The sequence below is a fragment of the Cetorhinus maximus genome, chromosome 7 (genome assembly GCF_964194155.1).
Source record: "Cetorhinus maximus chromosome 7, sCetMax3.hap1.1, whole genome shotgun sequence".
NCBI classification, from domain to species: Eukaryota; Metazoa; Chordata; class Chondrichthyes; order Lamniformes; family Cetorhinidae; genus Cetorhinus; species Cetorhinus maximus.
The window spans coordinates 74386525-74402486 of NC_135885.1; the positions used below are offsets into that span (position 1 = coordinate 74386525).

Consider the following 15962-nt stretch of genomic DNA (forward strand, 5'->3'; position numbering starts at 1 on the left):
ACCCGTGGATGCGGTTTCCTAAAAAATCCAAAGGCCACCTGGCTGATTCGCCCACCTGCCAACCGTAACATTGGACAGGCAGTGAAAAATACATGTTAATTTATTGATTAATGGCCTCAATAGGGCTCTTAATTGTTGGTGGGTGCGCTGCCGACTCTCGCGCTCGCCCGCCAATTGAAATATCGCGCAAGTGCATGATGACGTCGGGACACTCGCCCAATGTCATCACGTACTATTTCACGTTCAGGCATGTCGGGCACACGCCTGCACGCCAAATGGAAAATTCTGCCTCAGAACTAGCTGCGCCCTTAGCAAAGCTGTTCAGATACCGCGACAATCCTAGCATTTCTCCAGCTATGTGGAAAATTGCCCAAGTATATCCTATCAATGAAAAGCTGGACAAATCCAATCCAGCCAATTCCCACCCTATAAGTCTCTCAAAGTAGCATCAAGGAACCCTAGCAAAATTAAAGTCAATGGGAATCAGGAGAAAACTCTCCATTGGTTGGAGTTATACCTAGCACAAGGGAAAATGGTTGTGATTGTTGAAGACCAATCATTTCAGCCCCAGGATATTGCTGCAGTCATTCCTCAGGGTGGTGTCCTACACCCAACTATCTTCAGCTGCTACCTCAATGATTTTCCCTTCAACATAAGGTTAGGAATGGGGATATTCACTGATGATTGCATTGTTTTCAGATTTAAAACTCCTCAGATTCTGAAGTCAGTCATGCCCAACAACAGCAAGACCTAGATAACATTCAGGCTTGGGCTGATAAGTGGCAAGTAATATTTGTGCCACACAAGTACCAGGCAACATCAGAACTGACCATATTCCCTTGACACTCAACAGTATCACCATCACTGAATATTCCATCAACATCTTGGGGGTTACCATTGACCAGGAACTTAACTGGGACCAGTCATATATATACTGTGGCTATAAGGACAGTTCAGAGGTTGGGAATTCTGCTGCAAGTAACTCATGTCCTGACTCCCCAAAGGCTGTCCACCATCTACTATGCGCAAATCAGGAGCTTGATGGAATGTTCTCCACTTGTCTGAATGAGACCAGCTCCTACAAAACTTAAAAAGCGCAACACCATCCAAGACAATGCAGCCAGCTTGATCAGCATGCCATCCAGTACCAAAAACATTCATTCCCTCCACCAGTGGTACACAAGTGTCAGCAGTGTGTACCATCTACAAGATGCACTGCAGAAACTAACCAAGCACCTTTAAACAGCACCTTCCAAACCTGCAACCTCTACCACCTCAAAGAACAAGGGCAGTAGATGTATAGGAACATCACCATTTCCAAGTCCCCCTCAAGAGTCATACACAATCATGACTTCTGTTCCTTCACTGTCACTGGGTCATAATTCTGGTAATCCCTCCCTAACAGCACTGTGGGCATTCCAACACAAGGACTGCAGTGGCTTAAGGCAGTGGCTCACTGCCACTTCTCAAGGGAAGTACGGGATGGGCAATAAATGCTGGTGTTGCCAATAATGCTCACATCCTGAGACCAAATAACTAAAAAAGGAAAAGAGCTCTCCAATGTGTGCTTTCCCCCCTCTCCCCCCAAGGACTGACAAGCTCTCTCAACACAGGAACTACTACTCTCAAATTAGTTGACAGTGGAAATCCTCTTTTGTTCAGGCTGATGGTATGGTGTCAAGCAAGCCAATTGCTACAGAACAGCTATAAACACTGACCTAGAAGAAGAGCACTATTAATTAAGACAGATTGTCCAAACTAAACAAAATACATGTGTGTGAATTTGTTTACAATACTGTAATTTAGAATTATAGACCAATAAAGCCACGCTGTGTCCAACAGTTTTCAAAGCCTTTGACCAAGTTGATGGGCATCACATGTTTGCATTTCTGTGATCACCTGTGTGAATACCAGAGATTAAAACGTGGGCAAGCAGTCAAAAAGAACCCTCCATGGCAATTTTGCATGTCCTGGACTTGTACAAAAGCATTTTCCAGGTTAAGGAGTTCATCAACAGGAAGTCCACATGTATTAACTTAGACTGAGATTAAAAATTGAGAAACAAGTCCTTTACTGAAAAAGGGGTTGCAACCTCTGACACTGGGAACAATTGATAAATAGTTTTATTCAGTCACAAGGCAGCTCACTGTGAAGTCATCATGTTTGAAATAGCTAATTATATTAGTGATCTTCCAATACCAATTAACCTATAGTTTTAATTGGAGATTGTAGTCGCCTGACTGGGGATTGTAGTCTAATTTTGGATGTACGGGCACTACATCCAATATTTAAAAAGGTTACAAATTGCAATTTTCTTTGTAGAATTGTTTCGAGTTTTCTCGCTCAAGGTTGTGAAATTCACAACAGGAATAATTACCAGTTGACTGCAGTAGATTACAGTGAAATTCTCATGCCTCAGAGGCTATTACCTGTGCCAAGGCCAATCCTTAGTCCTCCAAGAAAGTGATTCAGCAGTTTGTCATGGTCCCAGACCGAAAGTTCAACACATGCATCCTTAAGATCTTCAGTCCTGAAGCCATCATAAACCATGGTGTGATTGAATACGGGATTTCTGTTTTTCTTCACAACTCGAGTCTTCTGACGACTTTTTCTGCTCGTGTCTGGAAGAATGAAGCTTGCAGGGCAAAAAAAGAAATGCGTTTACAGCAGACTCAAAAGTTTCTCCATTCTCAAACACCTAGGTTCACTGTCAGGAAAATAATTGGTTTTGCCACACGCATGCCCCAGAACACTGACATGAACTTCAATTTTGTTAATGCAATGGCATGACCAAATCAAAAAGATAAGCATCAAGTATTATTTGTGTGGCTCAGATGTAAGATTTTGCTGCTAAATAGTTAAATAAGATAAAATAAAATTTAAAATAGTAAATATTTGAGACAAAAATTGGAGAACTTGACTGAAAATATTATAAAATATTTTTTTGTGGAGTCCTAAATTATTTACGTTTTCAATTATTGGCAAGGATTCCGAAAATAATGCAAGGTCCTCAACATGACAGGACACTATAATTTTTTATTTTAGTTTACAGTCCTCCAGATACTAAATTATGCTGGCATTGCACAGCTGACCTGCCAGCTCACTAATTCAGAGTACTTAACCACTACTTCAACTACTGGATCTTGTACAGACCTGAGAACGTCTAGCAAAACCTATTTCCTAATATGAACAATCAACTTGCATTTGTATAGAATCTATAGTGTAGCAAAGTGTGTGTGAAAGAGACTGGAGTTGAGAGAAGAGTTACAGGGAATAACTTAATGCATGGCTGGAGTGGTAGGTTTTGAAAGGATTTTAAAGAGATGTAACAGGTAGAGAACTCAAAAAGTGCAGGATGTGATGACTGAAGACTTGGTCAGAATGGAGGAGTGAACCAGGTAAGTTTGGGGCAACGGGAGGACATAGTAAACACCAGTCATGAACAGACAGGGTAAATTGATATTGGGGAGCCAGACATTGCAAAGTGCAGCAAGGTAATGGAGAAATGCCAAGGGATGGCAAAAGTTGCCAGAATGAGCACTGGGGAAGAAAGGATGACCACTATAGAACACCAGAGAGCAGTCAGGCAGAAGATTGGCCAAAAATAGGAAGTATCATGGAAAATATATTCTTCAAAACCCCTAAAAATGTACCAAAAATAATTAAAGAGTTAAGTATAAAAGGAATAGCACCTAAAAATATAACTTCACTTAGCTGAAAGAAAGCAAGTTTGCAACAGATTTAGAAAGAAATTTTAGAACTTGCTCCAGGTAGCCAGCTGAAGGCCAGAGCTCAAAACTACCCCACATCACTGCCAGGACAATATTGAATGAGAAACATTGACGTAACAATTTACATTTGGAAAAGTGACAAAAATATAACCAAAGTCTCTGACTCTAAGTAAATGTGAACAAGAATCCGTAACCTATACAAGATTTCTTTTACTCATACTAGAATCATAGAATGGTTATAGCAAAGGAGGTGGTCATTTGGCTTATGGTGTCCTCGTCAGCTCTCTGCAGGAGCAACTCATTTAGTCTTCCCCCGTCTTTTACCCAAAGCCCTGTAAATTCTCTCCTCGTATAATGATACAATTTTCTTTTGAAAACCTCAATGAAATCTGCCTCCATTAGACTCTCAGACAGTGCATTCCAGATCCTAACAATTCTGTGGGTAAAAAAGCTTTATCTTAGGTCAATGTTGCATCCTTTGCCAATCACCTTAAATTGGTGACATGGTTCTCAACCTGTCAGCCAATGGGAACAGTTCTGCCCGCATCTACTCTGTCAATGATTTTGAACATCTAAGAAATCTCCTCTTAATTTTCTCTTTTCCAAGGAGAACAGCCCCAGCTTCTCAAATTTATCCATGTAACTGAAGTTCTCATGCTTGGAGCCATTCTCATAAGTGTTTCCCTGCACATTCTCTAATGCCTTCAGGTCCTTCCTAAATGTGACGCCCAGGATTGGACACAAAACTCCATTTGGGGCCAAACCAGTATTCTCCACAGGTTCAGCATACCTTCCTTGCCTTTGTACTCTATGCTGCTATTTATAAAGCCCAAAATGTCAAATACAAATTAACTGCTTTCTCAACCTGCTCCGCCACCTTCAATGATTTGTGCACATACACTCCCAGGTTCCTCTGCTCCTTCACCCCCTTCAGAATTGTATTCTTTATTTTATAATGTCCCTCCTTGATATTCCAACCAAAATGTATCACCTCACACTTCTCTGCAATACATTTAATGTGCCACTTGTCTGATATTCCACCAGCCAATGCCCTCTTGAAGTTTATTGCTATCCTCCGCAGTTCACAATACTTCAAGTTTGGTAGTCATCCTCAAATTTTGAAATTGTGCCCTGTGCACCCAAGTCTAGGTCATTAAAATATATCAAGAATGCAGTGGTCCTAACAACTGTTGCATTTCCTTTTCTTACCACTGAACACAAACTCACCAACCACTCCAATGAAAGTGGTAAACTCAAATTTGGATTCATTATACATGTGTTACTTAATCTTCATGAATACTCTTGGAGAATTCTTTGTAACACATCTTACTTGGATGACTATGCTCCGCAGACCACCTATAATGTGGTACATTACATCATTTCCTATCTGGAAATATACAGAAATCGTAGCTACACCTGCTTAAAGATATACCACAACAACCCCCTTTTTCTAACTTGAAATGATCCCCTATTAATAAACAACCAACAACTATCTACAGTACAGCAAACTTATACAGTACAAATTTACAACTTTACAAGGTTGTGAGCTTATGAATCTATGAAGCATAATGGTAATTTGCTGATATGCCCTGATCTGGTAACTGTAAACCTAGTTTGAGATTGCTGATCGTTCTCACAATTATCTTTATCTGAAGGAGTGATGTGCTTAGATCTTGCCTTTGACCTTGTTTTGCTTGCAATGGAATTGCTTGTTTCATGATTATAAACTTCCCTGATTTGAAATCAATTCTGTCTCGACATCATGCCATTTGATGTATCCCATACGATCTTGGTACATGGCATTTTCCAGCTACCTCGGCTGGATTCCATGTTCTATCAGAGGCATATAAAATCTGAACTCTTTCCTACCATTAAGCTTGGTAATTCTTTGCCTGCATGCTGATTATGCACATCTTTCACCTTGCCCTGTCTTTCCAAAAATTCATCCCGTATACCTGGAAGCGTAGATGGATGATGACTCGGTAGAGTTGTCTGCACCTGTCTGCCAAACATCAGTTCCACCAGTGAAGAAATAATTGCACTTAGTGGGGTGTTGCTCTGAGGTGCAACATGCAAGTCTTGCCTGGTCTGCCGACATTTGATGATTAAGGATTTCATGGTACAAACCATGCACTCTGCCAAGCCTTTCAACCTAGGATGTAGTGTGGTTACAAAGTAATGTGATCCACTCCTCACTTCTCACATAGGTTCTGAAATGGCTTGCCCATATATAAAGGTCTGTTGCTTGAAATGATCTCCTGTAGTGCTCCAAACAGCATTCAACATATGTGCAATGGTTGCACTGGATGTATCTTGTAACTGACGTTTGATTGGAAATTTAGAAAAATAGTCGGTCATGGCTAGGAAATCATCACCAAGGACATGAAAAAGGTCAGTGGCAATCCTAGACCACAGGTGTGCAGGAACTTTGTGGGGTAGTTGAGCATATCTACTCAATATGCCTTGCCCTCCCTGACAGTTGTCTCAATGTAACCATTAATCCCTGGCCAATACAATGGTTCTCATGCTAGCCTTCTAGTACAGTCTATGCCCATGTGTGCTTGGTGTAACTGTTGCTAAATATCCAGTTGCAGTGATTCAAGAAAGAGAACCTGTTTTCCTTTAACAAGCTCATCCCAGTATGCCAAAAACAGTCTCAATAACTCCCGAATGTCCTGAAGTAAACCTGGCCATCTGTTAATTATGGTCTTCCAGAGTTCTTGTAGAGTCGGGCTCTTAGATGTCTCTGCTTGCGGTTGCTAGCATTTCTGCTGCCCAAAACTCATCAAGTTTATCTATAGTATATCTTCAACTTCACCAAAAAATTGAATCTACTTGCAGATCTAGTGAAACGTTTGCAGTTTTGATAGGATTTGGCAATCTGCTTAAGGTATCTGGCATAAATTACCAGATTTATAGCCTATGTCGTAGTCATTGCCTTGTACCTCAACTAAGATGTTGTAACCAAGGAGTGCACTAGTTAATGGTTTCCGTAAAATCATTGAGCAGTTTGTGGTAAGTCACCAAGCCAAATTTCTTCCCATAGAGGTAGATATAGAATTGCATGATCCCAAATACAAGAGATGACATCTCAAATTCTACTTTGTAGTTTAATTGGGCTGCTAAGCTTTTGGAACCAAATGCAAGTGACTTACCCTTTTGAAGTATAAAGGCTCATAGCCTTTTTTGAGAAGTAGTTACTTCCAATGTAGTCTCTTCTCTCAGAAGAAAGAATTGTGGTAAGGATGTTTCCTCAGATAGTGAATTCTTGAGCTCGTTTAACGTATGTTGGTGACCTTTAGGCCATAAAAAAGCCACTTCTTTCTTCAGCAATTCCCGAAATGGTGATGCTATCCATGTGAAGTTGGAAATATATGAAGAAAGAAAATTGAGAACCCCAAACAGCATTGGAGATCATCCTTACCTTGTGGAGTTGGCACTGCATGTATATCTTCCAATTTACTTGGGTCTGGATGGAAACCACTAGAATGAATTGAGTCCAAAAAATTGATATGTTGAACATTGACTTCATACTTGAAACTGTTTAAGGCAAGTCCCTCACACTGCCTCCATCAATAAATGTAGGTTTGATTGTGTTCCTTATTTCTTTTACAGTTGACAGCAATGTCATCTGTTTTAAGATACACCCTGGTACTTCAAAGTGATCCTGTCCATATGTTGTTCAAAGAGGTCTTGGCTGATAGACTATCAAAGTGTAACCAGTGAAAGCAATAGTGCTTAAACAGAGTCCTAAAAGTAGTCAATGCTTGTGAATTCTTTGCCGAGTGAACTGATCAATAGCTGTTCTTTGCACCCAGTTGAGAAAAATTTTGCCCCTACAAACTTAGGATTTAATTCCTCAGCATAGAAATTTTTTGTGGGCACTGCTTTAATGCTCTACTCAGATGTGTAGGGTCTAAGCATACTCTGATGGACCGATCTTTTTTGACAACACGTTATGGTGCTGCACCAGACAGTGTTCTTGAACTTTGCAAATGATCCCGTCTTGTTCCATCTTAGGGCACTATGTTTACGTGAAGGGTCAATAGATGGAATAGCATTCCCTTGCAGATGTAAGACAGCATCTCCTCTAAAACTACCTATCATGTCAAAACAATCTGGGTATTGCAATGTAAGGTCAAGAACCAAATTGGTAAGTTTGCCCTCTAAATTTGATCTTTCAGACATTTGACTGATCCCATGGATTGTAACCAATGTCAGGTTTCTACATGCTGGTAGGCCTGCAAGATCTCTGATATTGATGATGCAGAATAATTGCAACAACCATTCTGATTGCCCATATCTGCACTTCAGTGTTATGGATCCAATGCATGAATTGCTTATCTGTTGTATGGCATGAGCTTTACAGTTGTTGGCTGTGCCAATGTCTTTCACTTCTGTGGTACACATCCTTTAGGGTTCTATGAGGGAGAATATTGGCATTCGCTCCAGTGTCAAGCTTTGCCCAAGATCTGTTATCCACTTTGAGGAAGAATGATGTTGATGGTTGTGAATGCCTCTAACAATGCAATGGTATCTGTGCAATCTGTGATGTTGATAGCATGAAATGCTTGCTCACCACGCTCTGTAGGATTTTGGTCATCATTGTCATCTACTTCTTCAGATTTGCTAGCCACTTCTTGGATGTTTCCCATACTGTTTGGCACACACTCTGCTCCTGCCAGAGTGTTAGATCTGTTTGTCACTTATCTGGGTTTTGCCACAAGCTTTTGTCACCTCTGCTGGGTACTTTTTTTAAAAACACTGGTGTCTCCAATGCCCTTTAATATGTTGTGATATGCCAGACAATGAGGTGCAGGCAAAAAACCATATCTTTGCATGGTTTGCTGTGTTACTTAGCCTAACTACCGTGTTAATCGTTGAAGCTGCACACCGAGATTGTCGGCTTTGCTGGCCTGCAAGGATTGCCTCATGTATGCCCAGCCTTCAGCAGTGCTTCAAGAGTTTATTACCCCTTTGACTTCCAAAGATGATCTTTACGATAAGCATCAATTGATGTTGACGCTATCAGCAACTCGGCGATTTGCTCAGCCAAACTTGTATCAGAAAAAAAAGTCTGCCATTTTCTCTACAGTGACTAACAAAGTTGTCTATAGACCCCTTTGACTGTTGTCTGAAGGACATGACTTCCAGGCAGTAAATGCCAAAGTTGAGCTTGACCCGCAGTTGGTCTTCTAAATTGGGCTACATATTATTAAGATCCTTCTGTTCCTTTTCTGATACCCAGAAGTATTTAATCTCAGAAGCCCTTCATCACCTATTGCAATTTTTATCACAACTGCTCGCTTGTCCGATTCATACACTGCTGAATTGATAAACCATAACACTCAGCACTGCTTGAACAGCTTAAATTCAGAGAGAATATCTGCAGCCTTCCAGTTGAGATATGGAAAGTTGATAGACATTGTGCCATGTTCCTGGGATTCTGTTTTTGGAAATAGGAACAAGCTTTTCTGCTTTCCTGGTATTCAGGATTAAAGATGCTACAAGTCCAACTGCCTGCTATATCTCTGGTTGCCACGCCCAGTTCCTATGCCTTTTTTGCTGCTCTGGGTGTGTGGCACTATTGTCCCCTGTGCATTTTTTCAGGTCCCGCTCACAAAGTTTTGGCACGAATGCACCACGATGCCAAAAAACACTAATAGCTGCAATGGCTTTTCCCAGCCTTTCTAAGCCTTCTCAAGCCTTGTTTGATTGATCTTCCCTGGCACTAACCGAAATGACAGATCACCCACTTTTGCTACCAATCTGTTGACCTCTTTAATCACAGTTGCTCCTTGAGTACTGCCTAGTGCTGCACCTCTCAGCTATATTTTCAGCCTCTACAAGTGAACCTGTAGATTGCTGCTATAGTTCCAAGATGAACAGGAAGATCACCAATTTGTGTGTGTTTTGTGACAGGTCAATGTGCTGCTGTGCTGCAGCACGTCAATGCTCAATAATTCAGTGGACCTCCGGATTGAGTCTGAAGAACGTGAAATCCCAATGTCGGAGAGTTGTCACAGATGGTCTCTGTGGTCTCATGGCTGCCACGATGTACTTTAAAATCAAAAATATTCAGAAACCACAAGCTGCCACCATGTTCAGTTTCCTTTTCTTACTCCTGAACACAAACGCACCAACCACTCAAATGGGATTGGTAAACTCAAATGCAGCTTCTTTATTCATTAAGATTAAGTAGCATATGTACAATCTTGGAGAGCTCTTGATCTTACATGGACTGGCTACAAACTGCAGACTACCTATCATACGGGACCTTACATCATTTCCCATCTGATGATTTACATAGATTATAGCCACACACAATAAATGGTGTACCACAAGTGCAATGACTGCTGGGGAATCCTACCACAGACCTTTCTCCAGTCCAAAAAAGACAACCAAAGATGGCAGCCAGGCTCCTGGTGAGGGCCAGCAGTTCTGAAGCCTCAGCCACACTACCAGGAGACCTTGAGTGTTCCTCAAAATGGAGGCACACTTAGACAACTATGTAAAAATTAAAATCTAGGGGGCAGAGGGTGGTCGGTCCCACGGGAGGGAGGAGGAAACTTCTCTAGGTGGCCCATTCGGTTGCAGGGACTGCCTTCCCTGCCCATGGCCCCCTCTCTGGGTCATAAAGCCACTGGTTCTGATGTCCCATCCTCCTGCCCCAGAGTGCTGCAGAGTGGCCACTCCCATGAAGCTGATGCCCTTGCATGTGGCAAGGGGAGCACACTTCCAAAGGCAAAATGCTGGCGGCCTCAAAATGGCCCCAAATTTGGGCTTTAATTAGGAATTGTGTGTCTGCTCCATGGAGCAAGCAGCCAATCCAGCTCACAGTCCATCACTGTGAGGCATCCAGATGCAAACCTTGCTATTTTACTGGCCCCTCCACTTCTGTTCCCACTATCTGGAACTGGTAAAATTGAGCCCATGGTTGCAAGGTTAGGAAATAAATATTCCAGAGTACTTAACATTTTGAAAAGACAGGTAGAATGGAAAGGGAGAAGGAATAGCCCAGATAATAAAGAACGAAAGAAACATGAATCTGTTTGCAAGAGCCTTCACAAGTATTTTCCTACATTTTCTTCACCTCCATTTTTGGGTGCTCCCTCCCTCATTTACCAGTCATGGAATCCTGCTGCTACTTTGGAGCTGGAGGGCCTCTGATTGCCCCTCTAGTTTTGAGAGCTCACCACCTTCCTTAATTGTATAGCGGGCCTGCCCTCCAGCCATTCATTGGTCAATCTGGGGAAAATCACAGGAGTGACTCATCGATACAGCGTGGTCTTCTGATCCCCAACTGAGCCTGACGGCAAAACTCCTGCCAAGGGAGAGGCAAGACCATGGTGGGACTAATTTTAAATACATGGGCAGAATTTTCTGCCTGCCGGGCGGGCGGGCCTGACCCAATCTCTGGCGGGCAGGGTGCCGATCCCCACCGGAGAAGCGGGCCCCGCCGCCATTTTACGTGGGCGGGCCAATTAAGGCCCGCCCAGCGTGACGTCCGGTGGGAAGCGCTATGCGCTTCCTGTGTGGGAGGGGGGATTCCCCAAAAACGAGAGTGCGCTCTTTCGCGCATGTGCACGAAAGAGCGCACATTTCCCTGAGGCTAAGTGCTGCCTCAGAGAGATCGCTTACACTCTGAAAAATGTTAAAAATCGAAAAAAAAAATTCCCTAACATGTCCCCCTCATGTGACATGTCACATGAGATGGGACATGTTCATAATATACATACTAACTTTATTAAAATGTTTAAAACCCTGCATGAAACCTCATCCCGCCAGTGGATGAGGTTTCATGTTTTTTCTATTGCCCGCCGGGGCTTCTGGCCTGCCTGCCAACCTTAAGGTTGGATGGGCAGGTCCTTAAATTGTTTTAATGATCCTATCAATGGCCTCAACTGATTTGGCTGTGCCCCTGCCTTCCTGAAAATTTAAATGGGGCGGGATGACGTCGGCCCCGCCCTCTGCTCACCGACGGCAAAATTCAGCCCTATGAGTTGGAGGATTGGCAAACAGTGAAGGTCAGATAGGTGACTGGAACTTGGTAAAGAAAAGGATATTAACAACAAGGTTATGGTTAAGCCTAAGTTTATGGAGGGTGAAGGAGATGAGATTGGAATAATAAATCTGGAGGTCACAAAGACATGAATGACAAAGTGAAGGAGTAGATCTTGGTATTATCAGCATATATACACACGATGGCTCCATGTCCGTGAATCACACTGGTAAGGGTCAGCAGCATGTAAATGAGAAAGAAGAAGGGTTCAAGTTTGGATCATTGGGGGCTCTGAAAGCAATCATTGCAGGGCGAAAAGAAATTGGTGACTGAAGAGTGGAGGCAAGCAATTTCTGCAGAGATGGACAATGGATGAGTCTTGGTGTAGATGATCACATCAAGGGCTGTAAAAAAGATAATGCAACACTTTCATGCAACTGGCTGGGGGTTGTTGCAGTACTAAGGAGGCACAGAAACCCTGGTTAGAGGGCTTCAAATTAAGAGTTGTAGTAGAAATGGGTAAGGACCTGGGAAGTGATGTTCAAGAGCTTGGGAACCCTCCCTTTTCTCTCAATGAGGCAATAATGAGAAACGAGCAGTCAATGGTCAGTTTTTTCAGAAGACAGTGGCAATGGTGGTTTTGAAAGTGAAGAGGAGAGGTTAGTGTCTCATTCATTTACGATCTCCCCTAACATGGAAACAGAGGTGCATCTCACAAACAAGCTTACTTTGGAGAAGACATAGTGAAGTATAATATGGAATGTATATAAAGTTCAGTGAGTGTAGTAGTAAGGTAATCTTGTTACCATTTAACAAATGGATCCAAACGATTTGGCCTAATCTGTGGTAAATTACTGGCTTCCTTCACCCAAATCTGAACTTCACCTGCTTTTTTTCCTGTGTGGAGAAGCATCAATTAGTATGTTGGTACAACAGGAAATAAGCAGAATTTTTTTACAAAACACGAAAGAGAAAATACCTCCTTGTCCCTGAGGAATGTAGCGGAAAGCCACTTTTAAGCTACCCCTGTCATCCATCCTGTTAACTGAAAGTGTCTGCAAAAGTTATTAGCAAGAAAGATCATTTAGTCAATGCTTTGGTAATGTTGGTAACATTTTTGCCATGACATACTAAAACCTATTTTATTCAAATGAGCAAACATGTAATTCATTAAAACTAAGAATGCAAATACTATTTCAAAAGGTGTGGCACTCTGATCTAATACAACTTAAGTCCCCTCCCAGATTTATTTCTTTGTTGCAATGGGAATAACATTGGCTCTGCTTCCTTATACTCTGATCTTGAGAAATTCCTTAATTATGCTTCCAATTTCCACCCATCCCTCACTTTCATAGGTACCTTTGACTTTTCACTTCCTGGACTTCTCTTTCTACACAGTGGTTGACCACATCTACCTACTTCTCTTACTCCTTCCCCACTCTCGCAAAGAGTTCCAACTGTCCTTATCTTTGCCATGTCACCTTCCACCATATATAATATGGTCTTATTACCAATCACATCAACATCTCCCTCACTTTTAGACCTCTCTTTCCCCTATTTCTAGCTGCCCTTTCATGCAACTGCAACAAATACATAGGGAAGGTGCAGATACAGGCGTGTGAAGTTCAAAATGATGGGGTTAAAAAAAACTTGAGTGGCCATAATGATTGAATCTAAGGAACACTCAGTCAAATGTCTGCAGCTAATGTGAAGAGTCCTGGATTGTATCAGTTAGTGTATTCAATATAAAGCCAATATAACTCGTGTATACTTAAAGCATTGTTAAGACCTCATTTGAAGTACTGTTACCCTCTTGACCCCCACATTAACAACAAAATTTTTACTCTGGAGAAGGTACAGGGAGGGGTAATGTGGATGACTGAGAGCATAAGTACACTGAGCTATAGAAATTAGCTTTCTGCCTTGGGTTTGGGTTCTCTGGCGAGGTACAGACTTACAAGGGACCCAATTAGGTCTCTAACATTAAAGGCATCGATATCATACAGATGTATGTTTTGAGCTGATGAGGTCATCCATTTAAGTTGAGGCAGAGTGTGAAATTGGACAAGCTGAAATTTTATTTCTTATGGAAGGTGACAACCTTGTCAAATGGCATTCCAAATATGATAGCAAGGACTAACTCCTTGCAGCCCTTCAAGAAGGTATTAAGACAATTCTGGAAAACTATGAGATCACAGCTGGAAGGAAGGAAGATATTAAGTAATAACAAATGGTTTGGGGTCTCTGCAGGCTGTTTGATCACCTTTGAGGGACAGAAGAGGAATTTTAACAGAGGTTCATGAACTGGCAAAGTTCGCTGATTTTTGTTCGCTCTTCCAGGGGACTGGTGATGGGGTGGGGGAGAGGAAAGGACAAAGCAAGGGTGGGAATACTGGGATGTCCTGTAAAAATGGATCAAGCATATATTGGTCTGATTGCTTTTTCTCATACAATTTACAGAACATAACATCTGTCCATTGCTTTGTCCTGCATCATTGTTCAAACCCCAAACACTCCATCCAATTATAATGGCAATTTGCTTGTATTTTGTTTAATGTAATGAACAGAATTTTCTACTCAGAAACAGGGAGTAGGCCATTCAGCCCATCAAGCCTGCTCCACCATTCAATATAATCATGGCTGATCATCCACTTCAATGCCTTTTCCCCACCACATTATCCTCATTCCTTTTTGTCATTGGTATTTAGAAATTTGCCAATCTCTGCTTTAAATATACTCAATGGCTGAGCTTCCACAGCCCTCTGGGGTTCCAAAGACTCACAGCCCTATGAGTAAAAAAAATTTTCCTCATCTTGATCCTAAGTGGCTTCCCCCTTATTTTGAGACCGTGTACCCTAGTTCTAGACTTCAAAACCAAGGGAAACATCTTACCTGCATCTGCCCTGTCTATCCCTTTAAATATTTTGTAGGTTTCAATGAGATCACCCCTCAGTCTTTGAAACTCTAGAGAATACAGGCCCCTAATCTCTCTTCATAGGACAGTCCCGCCATCTCAGGAACAAGTCTGGTGAACCTTCATAGCACTCCCTCAATAGCAATAATATCCTACCTAAGGTAAGGGGACCAAAACTGCACACAGTACTCCAGGTGCGGTCTAACCAAGGTTCTATACAATTGAAGCAGGACTTTGCTACTCCTGTGCTCAAATCTGCTTGGGATAAAGGCTAACATACCATTAGCATTCCTAATTGCTTGCTGCACCTGCAGTGTTAGCCTTTCCCTACTACTAATGTAAGGCTAAAAGGTCTGTAGTTCCCTATTTTCTCTATTCCTCCTTTCCTAAATAGTGAGGTGACATTTGCTACCTTCCAATCTGCAGGAACCATTCCAGAATCTATACAAGTTTGGAAAATGATCACCAATGCATCCACTATCTCCATGGCTACCTCTTTCAACACTTGGCATGTAGAATATCAGGTCACCTCCTTCAATCCCATTAATTTTTCAAATACAACCTTCTTACTAACACAACTTTCCTTTGATTCCTCATTCTCCATAATCCTTTGGATCTTTAATTCTGGGACATTTCTTGCATCTTCCTCAGTGAAGACAGACACAAAGTAATCATTTGGCTTCTCTGCCATTTCTCTATTCTCCATTATAAATTTTCTTGACTCTGCTTGTGATGGACCCATATTTGTCTTAGCCAAACATTTCCTTTTTACATACCCAAAGAAGATTTTGCAGTGCTTTTATGTTTTTTGTTAGTTTACATTCATATTCTATTCTCCCTTTCTTTAACAGTTTTTTGGTCCTCCTTTGCTGTATTCCAAAATCCTCTTAACCCTCAGGTTATACTATTATTTCTGGCAACTTTATGGGCCTTTTCTTTTAATCTTATATAATCTTTATCTTCCTTTGTTAGCGATGGTTGACTGACTTCTTTTTGGGTTTGTGTGTCTTGAAAGAATTACATTGTAAACAGTGTAATAATTCTTTAAAGGCTATCCATTTCATATGTTTCATCATACCTTTTAATGCATTTTCCCAATATACCTCAGCTAATTTGCCCCTCATACCTTCATAATTTTCTTTGTTCAAATTTAACATCCTGGCTTCAGATTGAAGTACCTCACATTCAAACACAATGTAAAAATTGTGTAAAAGTGTATTATGGTCACTCATTCCTAAAAAAAGTTCTTTCACAACAAGGTTAATTAACCCTTTTTCGTTACATAATACGAGATCTAAAATGGCCTGTTCTCTAG

The 15962-nt window shown here is 41.5% G+C and overlaps 1 protein-coding gene across 5 annotated transcripts in view; it reads right to left on the reverse strand.

Moving 5' to 3' along the window:
- sytl2a (synaptotagmin-like 2a) overlaps window positions 1-15962 on the reverse strand; it is a 160025-nt gene that overhangs the window by 10477 nt on the left and 133586 nt on the right. For all 5 annotated transcript variants that reach the window (XM_078545715.1, XM_078545714.1, XM_078545716.1 and 2 more), the window contains 3 exons: window positions 12713-12788; window positions 12540-12630; window positions 2430-2635 (listed from right to left, as the gene is read on the reverse strand). In XM_078545715.1, coding sequence (XP_078401841.1) covers window positions 2430-2635; window positions 12540-12630; window positions 12713-12788 — 373 coding nt within the window. The remainder of the gene's footprint in view (window positions 1-2429; window positions 2636-12539; window positions 12631-12712; window positions 12789-15962) is intronic.